Source organism: Ruditapes philippinarum, unplaced genomic scaffold (assembly GCF_026571515.1).
Source record: "Ruditapes philippinarum isolate M1 unplaced genomic scaffold, ASM2657151v2 ctg18829_1_1_1_1, whole genome shotgun sequence".
Taxonomy (NCBI): Eukaryota; Metazoa; Mollusca; class Bivalvia; order Venerida; family Veneridae; genus Ruditapes; species Ruditapes philippinarum.
In genome coordinates, this window is record NW_026852089.1 from 8,452 (window position 1) to 16,383 (window position 7,932).

Here is a 7,932-nt window from a genome sequence, read left to right on the forward strand (position 1 = left end):
GACGTTTATTTATAGAATTGATTCTGTACGCACGTGATTACCTCCCCTTTGTACCTGATAATAATAGGTATTAAGTACCCGTGGAAATTATCAAATAAAGAAAATCTGGTCGCTCTGTCATGATGGATCAAGATAAAACAAAAATATATCTTCCCTTCATATGTTGCATTAATATTAAACAGATGAATCAAAGTACATAAGTACAGATGGGCTGGTTCACAGGTTATCGGCGTGGGACCAAGCCCTACCCCTAAGGTACCACCCCCAGGACCCACTATACTACCCAAATATACTTCAATACATTCAAAATACATGTCAATACAAAATCAAACAATTCTATCAAAAAATATAATACTGATACTATAAACTATACAGTTTATAGTATCAGTATTATATTTTTTTGATAGAATTGTATTTTGAATGTATTGAAGTATATTTGGGTAGTATAGTGGGTCCTGGGGGTGGTACCTTAGGGGTAGGGCTTGGTCCCACGCCGATAACCTGTGGGCTGGTTAACTGTCACATTGCATCTAAAAGAAGTAAAAGGGATTATGAGAAACTATATTTGTGAAGTTTGCATAAGTACGGTCATTTTAATGAGTAGGTCTATAATTTGAATTAATTTCTTGAAAATTGCAATAAAATATTCAAACATGCGGGTAAGGTTATTTACTCGCAGCTTTGGTACTGCGCAATACCAATTTTCCACCGCTGCTCGTAACAAAATACAAAGACTCAGAAAGCTACTACAATATGATATTCCGTATTTATTTGTCACAGAATTATCTGAAGAGTAGTAGGCCTATAAGTTATAAAATTGGTATCATAGAGCCTATCAAATATTTTAGATAAAGATGTGTGCACACAAATTAAACTGTTGTCACAAGATTAAGATAATGAAAAAATAATCACGAGATTTCAAAATATTCCCTTTGTTTTAAGATTATGTATTTCTATAAGCAATGCCTTAAATAGAATGACATAAGTGCAAGTCTGCATTATTACATACAGTATTTCCATACAACAGGTTATTTACTGTGTTTTTTTACTACACGTAAGATAAAGGGAAAATTAGATTATGGAATTTTTCATATAATTTGTCAGATCATCAGCTAGAGCTAAAACCGATTTTAAATAATATGAATTATTTGTCATATTACTGAATAAAATATAAGCAAGTGCAACAATTTAATACAATTCTAATGTTTCGTCTAAAGTAAAGTTTTAAACTAAATAAAGACATTAAAATACGCACTTTTCAGTTTTCATTTGAATGTATTAAAAGAAAAACAACACAAGTTTAAATTTAAGGCGAAATTGTTATGTAAACCTTTAGCAAATTAAATATACGGTTAGAAAGCATAATATTACTTTCTTTCAGTACAATAAACAAGATGGCCATGATGACCTCAGATCGCTCACCTAAAATCCATTTCGTGAATGGAAAGTGTGGGGGACATTTTGTGTCCAGGGGTATGACTCATACAACTTTCTACTAAATGCCAAATATCTAACATTAATGATATGCAAATTCAGGCAAGAAGATTAAAATGTGTTTTAAAAATTATTAAGAGGTCCAGGAGGCGGAGCCAATTTTAACCATTGGGCGGGGTCAGGTGTGACACTAAGGACTTGCTTCGGTCAAGCTACAAAGATATTAAGACGATATTTTTTCGTTTGCGTGAAATATGGAATATATTTTCACGAAACATGATAAAATGCCACATATTTTCACGAGCCGGTACGGCGAGTGAAAATATGTGGCATTTTATCATGTTGAGTGAAAATATATACCATATTTCACGAAAAACGAAAAAATAACTTTTTTATTTAATTTCATTATCAAAGAAATAGAGAATAACAGGTTATTGTCTTTTGAGAAAGGGTTTCTCAGACGAGGTTAGATATGGTCCTGGAAGGGGCGAGGCTTGCCGAGCCCCTTCCGGACCATATCTAGCCGAGTCTGAGAAATCCCTTTCTCAAAAGACAGTAACCTGTTATTCTTTTTATCATGCCTCTATTATGATTTTGCATCTTATTTTTTTTTAATTCGGGGCGCTAATTTCTGAAAGTACGGTAACCACAAGAGGGTTATACGCCAAAAAAGTAGTCCGAGTGTTTTTACCAATAATTTTATAACACAACACAATTTTTGGTACAATTTGCTTTAACAATTTATTTACTGTGTATTATCATAAATATTCAGCAAAGTCAATCAAACAATACTAACAATAAACATCATCAGTGCTGATCTGGCGTAGGAACATAGTGTTCTCAAGTCACTGACTGAGAAAGGTTGCTGTTCTCAGACAGGCTTTATCAGGCAGTTGTCATAGTAATTGCATGATAAAATGGTAACGAATCCCTTTGCTTGCTACCATCTGCAATTGTACAGCGCGCAGTAATTAATGCGTAAGCACGCGCTGTTTGGCGCTACATTGTGACGTCATGTAAACAACTCTTTAAACGTCTGTACAGCGTTAATTACTGAATTAAAGATATTGGTGTTCGGATTAATTTTCTTAGTTAGACCATTTTCTATCATGCTAGATAGTTTTCAAAACAAAATTCAAGAAAAAGTTGTTTTGTATTTATCAGATTTCTCAAACAAAACGGCGAAAGAAGTCCCATAAAATAAATATGAGTTTTGACTCCGCCCACTTTCATATTTATATTTCATATTTATTTTAAAAAAATATGAAATATATTTGACTGATATAGCACCATATTTCATGGGTAAAATTAAATAATAGACAATATTACACACAATACACGTTAAGATATCTTACCTCAAGACCTTGTGCTTTGTAATATGAAACAAGAATACAAGATTTTTATAGATTTTTCCTGTATTAATCTATGTAAGATCAACTGACCAGTTCTGTCCTATAAGTCATGATTTTAACAAAATTTGAAGAGGTACGCTAGACCCTGATGTACATCACCACGTATCTTAATTTCATATATAAATCCGTGACATCACATAACTGTTTTAAAGGTTTTCCTATATAAGACAATAAAAAAAATCAATTATCACAGGAATCGGGGCCAATTTTGATACCAGTCCTGATTTGAACAAATTTGGTAGTTTGGTAGAAGTCTACTATATAATGACACACACCTCATACTTTAACCTGGCCATATCCTATACGAGTCTGTGTATAAACAAATAACCCTCGCGCAGGGCAAACGTTGACCTCAGGGTCATGAATTTAACAAACATGGTAGTGGTCTTCTGTACAGTACTTCACTTCGAATAGCTAAGCTAGATCTAATCTAAGCTGTTGGTATTGTGGTTTTGGAGAAATCGACCTTAAATGACTAAACTTAATCAATTGATCCCTGGAACGCAGCACATTTTAACCCCAGTGTCATGAATTGAACAAACTGTGTAAACTGCGAGCTTAGGTGAGCTAAAGCCAGACACGTTTGTGCGTTATTGTTCTGAAAACGGTAAAATATATGAATAAATGTTTTTTTCTTAGCATATATTTCCATTGCATTAATAAACATATACACATATATGTATGTTCCTAATAAAAAAGAGATTCATTGATCGTAATGACAAACAAGAAGTATTTTTAAAAAAGATACTCGGCCAAAGTTAATCTGTTTTTATTTAAAAGTCATTTTCCATTTTAGTATTCAAGAAGAAATGTTAAATTTAAACTTAGATATCCCATCACATTAACTTCAAATTGAAAAAAAAACACATAAAAATCTGCGCAACCGCAGAGGAAAATTCGTTTCCGAAACTCCTTTAGATTAATCAAAAAATAAGACAATTTCACATATCCTTTATATTATTTTACTTTTTTTTAAGAATTGCCAATGAGATTCTCAGATTAATGTTTGACCAATGAAAATTTTATTTTTTTTCCCTGCAATTTTTGCAGAAGGTCAAACGTTTTAAACCCACGTTTTGAAGTATGTATATTGGATCAATGATCCAGAAAGATTAGAAAAATATGATAACACAATCCTGAGATATGTTCGGGTTTTTTTTTTTGTTAAAGCTGCCATACAATACTTAACATACTAGTATTCTGTTGTAATAGTAAGTTTTATTCCCTAAAGAATTAAAAATAAATGGTGGAACCCTTGGCTCCTCACCGTATTATGATAAAACAGACTTTATTAAGCATTTTCAAATGTAGGCTGCAGTCAGAATTATCAGTTATATAAATTGAATATTTTGGGCAAAATAAAAGAAAATCGACAAAAAACAATATAATAATAATAATAATGAAAACAACATAAGCACCATAGTTTGGAGACTAATACTGAAAGAAAAAAACACGTTAAAAGTTGTAAATGCTGTCTTAAAACAATCACATCATTGCAGTTTTAAGGTACGATTTCTTTTTAACGCCTGGTTGAAATGTACAAGTCCTATTTCCCATATCACGAAAGATTTTCCCCATTGAGCCTCGTCCTCTAAAACTATTATTTCTTCCCTCTACATGTTTTACCCTCGGAGGGGATCGAGGGGATTTCGGTAAGGTTTCACAACTATGCACCAGTCTGTCCATTCGCTTCCCCTTATCAAGGTCTGCGTTGTCCTCTCCCTCAGTTTTAACCCTCGGGACAGCCCTTGCGGACAGGGGCGTCCGACCGTATTTGTGAATCAAATTGTTCATGCGTTTACCTTTATCTAAATCAGCGTTGTCCTCACCCTCGGTTTTTACCCTCGGGACAGCACGTGCAGACTGAGGTTGTTTAGCGTAACTATGAATAAGTTTATTCATACGCTTGCCTTTGTCTAAGTCGGCGTTGTCTTCTCCTTCAACTTTGACACGTGGTACTCCACGTGCAGAGAGGGGTAACTTCCCGTAACTGTGAACAAGTTTTTTCATCCGGCCACCTTTATGGGTAGTTGCTGTATCTCCAGCTTCCGGTTTCACCCTGACAACTCGGGGAGTAGCACCGAACTCCCCGTACTTTGTAATTAGGTTACACATTCTAAAACCTCTACTGACACGTGCAATACCTTCCGCTTCCGTTTTAATTCTTGGTGGGGCAGTTTCCGGTCTAGGAGACGCAAAACCATCTATTATCGGCTTTATTGTTCCATGACGTCCATGCGTCCAGTTATCAACGGACTCTCTGGTCGGACAACGGGGCTCAGGCCTTGGTGACGCAATGCTCTCTCCATAAAACGCCCACTTATCAATCGAACCTCTATTTCTGTTTAGATTGTCTTCCGCGCCCCATTTAACCCTCGGAACTGGACAATCAGGACTATAGGTTCCATCTAAATCAAACCCAGGGTACGGAGGTACTGGGCTCGATCTTTTCTGTAACTCTTCTTCGTCCCACAAAGCACCTGGTGCCATAGTTAATTCTGAAAAATGATTTTACTAATATTAGAATGTGAAACATGCGTAAGTTCGACTTATCCGTATTTAAACAACTATGATATATACGAAGGCCGTGTACTTTTCCCGGAATGATAATAAACAAACGTAAAGAACGGACATTGGGCACAAACAACAGACATTAAGAAGGGGCATCTGACACAACCAACAGACATAAAGAACGAAAATGAAGAACTGATATAAACAGTACATAAAAAGAAGAGACATATGTATTAGACTTATAAAAAACAGACAAACGGTTTAAGATAATGGTATACAATTGAAGGTTATAGTCAACAGAAGTTTGAATTATTAACGAATGAGCGCAAATTACGTATTCATTCAATTAGCCTGATATATTTGTGTTATTTTAGGATTGACATTCATGTATATTGATTGTTTACGTAACTACAAATGAGCCGCGCCATGACAAAACCAACATAGTGCGTTTGCGACAAGCATTGATCCAGACCAGTCTGCGCATCCGCGCAATCTGATCAGGATCCATGCTGTTCGCTTACAAACCCTATTACAAGTAGAGAAACTGATAGCGAACAGCATGGATCCTGATCAGACTGCGCGGACGCGCAGGCTGGTCTGGATCCATGCTGGTCGCTTACCCACTATGTTGATTTTGTCGTGACGCGGCTCAAATGTAAAAGGTATTTTCAGACCACACCCAATTGATAGTTGCTAGGTAAAGCACAACACAGGAATACTCAGTATCTAGATGTCCTCATAAAGAGATATTTTCAGTTAATTACTAACTTGTAAAACGTCTTATTGTCTTAGACTGATAAATGCTTGATCGAGCATTGGCGTTTCGTGGGATTTTAAGAAGTACCCTATTTAACATCATTAAAATACAACTTGTCTTTGTAAACATGTACTTAGAATTAAACTCATCAGAATATCTATCACCCTAACTGGATAATATGACAGTAAAAATGGATATATATATTTATAAATGCTGATATCACCAAAGAACTATCATTATAAATAAAAATGTAATATCAAGATATCATTATTAAAAAATAAAATAAAATGACAAAATGTCATAATTCAATTGTACATGTAATTTGACGAAATAATATCAACAATAAAGTGTATATGTAAATGTAAAATTGGGGAAGAGGGGGGGTTGAAAGTTCACTGGAGTACAACAATCTTCGTTTACATGTAGGCCTAATTAAAATATACTAGTACGTAATGAAAAAGATTAAAGATTTCAAAGTGGCTATACGCACCTTTTAAACGATTGTTTGATAACTCGAAACAAAACAAAAACAGAAAATAAACTGTGAACATACCTCTAGCTTTGCTGATTTTAATAAGCCTTTTGATTTCATTTTAACGACCAAACTAACTCTGCATTATTCAAATCAAGGTAGCATTTATCACGCTGTCTTAAATCAACAACAAAACATTGTATATGTACAAATATAGCTTACTGCGATATCTCCAATGTAAGAATGTTTTTGGCACACTTTCCGCTACCTAATCGATAAGCTCTCAACTGTATAGCATTTATAAACAATGTATTTAATCAATCCAGTTTTGATTGGTTTTATGTCTGATATTTAATGTCGGATTTTTTATGTCAGATTTTGGCTTGAGAGGTTACTGACAACCGTAAGATTAAAAAGAGTGATTTTAAAGGCCCATTATGCCGTGTAATGGCTTTTATTTTTATTTCCGAAAAAAAAAACAAAACAACAAAAACATTTTTTTTTGTATACTATTATAGTTTCCAAAAAGTAAATCATTGGCCAATTACCTGAATTTTTTTTTTTTCATCTGCTGCTTTTTTTGCAGTTTGTACAGTAATTTTGTATAGAAGTCAATATATTACTTTGTTTAATTTTGCTATACTTTTATGACACATTATTGTACATTTATCGCTACTTTCTTCAGGATACAAGCAACGAACTTGCTCTAAAAACATTTTTTAAACGTTAAAAAAAATCATGTCTGTCCATTCTAGTTTAAAAAAGCCTGCGTCTCAACATAGGGATCATGGGTTTGTGTCTTGCCTGGTTTACGACCATGTTTTCTTAGAGATATCAGCGCTAATTAGTAAAAAAATGTTTCCTACGATCAAATATAATTACGTCACGCTAAATGACCGCTTTCTGTGAGTATTAATATACCAGTAATCACACTAGTGTGCAGTGTGCTGAATTGATTGAAAATCTTTTGACTTACAAGTTCGGTGCTTTTAAGAATTGCCCAATTTGTCATTCGCAGTATTACACATAAGCAACTTACCATTTTAATCCAGATAAACATGTCTTAATGAATCAAAGAAAAACTGTAAAGATATATACATAAAAATACAGGATCATTAAAAGCATTCACCAAGGTGTTCTCTCATAAAGGGACTATCTAAAATATTTTCACATGTGTGTACTTTTGAACTTGTGTGCAAAAGCTCAGTTCAGTCGCTCACATTTTTCATTCCAGAAGTAACATGAAAACATTTTTAAAAATGCTGTTGATTAACTCAACACGGATTTAGTTTGTTATAAGTCGCACCAACACAGTATAGGTCATATGGGGACGTTCCACTTATGGT

The 7,932-nt window shown here is 34.2% G+C and overlaps 1 protein-coding gene across 1 annotated transcript; it reads right to left on the reverse strand.

The window, feature by feature from the left end:
• Nucleotides 1–3,480: 3,480 nt before the first annotated feature.
• LOC132748974 (uncharacterized) lies at nt 3,481–6,823 on the reverse strand. Its single transcript, XM_060738640.1, has 2 exons — nt 6,668–6,823; nt 3,481–5,344 (listed from the first exon to the last, which is right to left on the reverse strand). The coding sequence occupies exon 2, from the start codon at nt 5,334–5,336 to the stop codon at nt 4,332–4,334; it is 1,005 nt and encodes a 334-aa protein (XP_060594623.1). The 5' UTR covers nt 5,337–5,344; nt 6,668–6,823; the 3' UTR covers nt 3,481–4,331.
• Nucleotides 6,824–7,932: the final 1,109 nt, after the last annotated feature.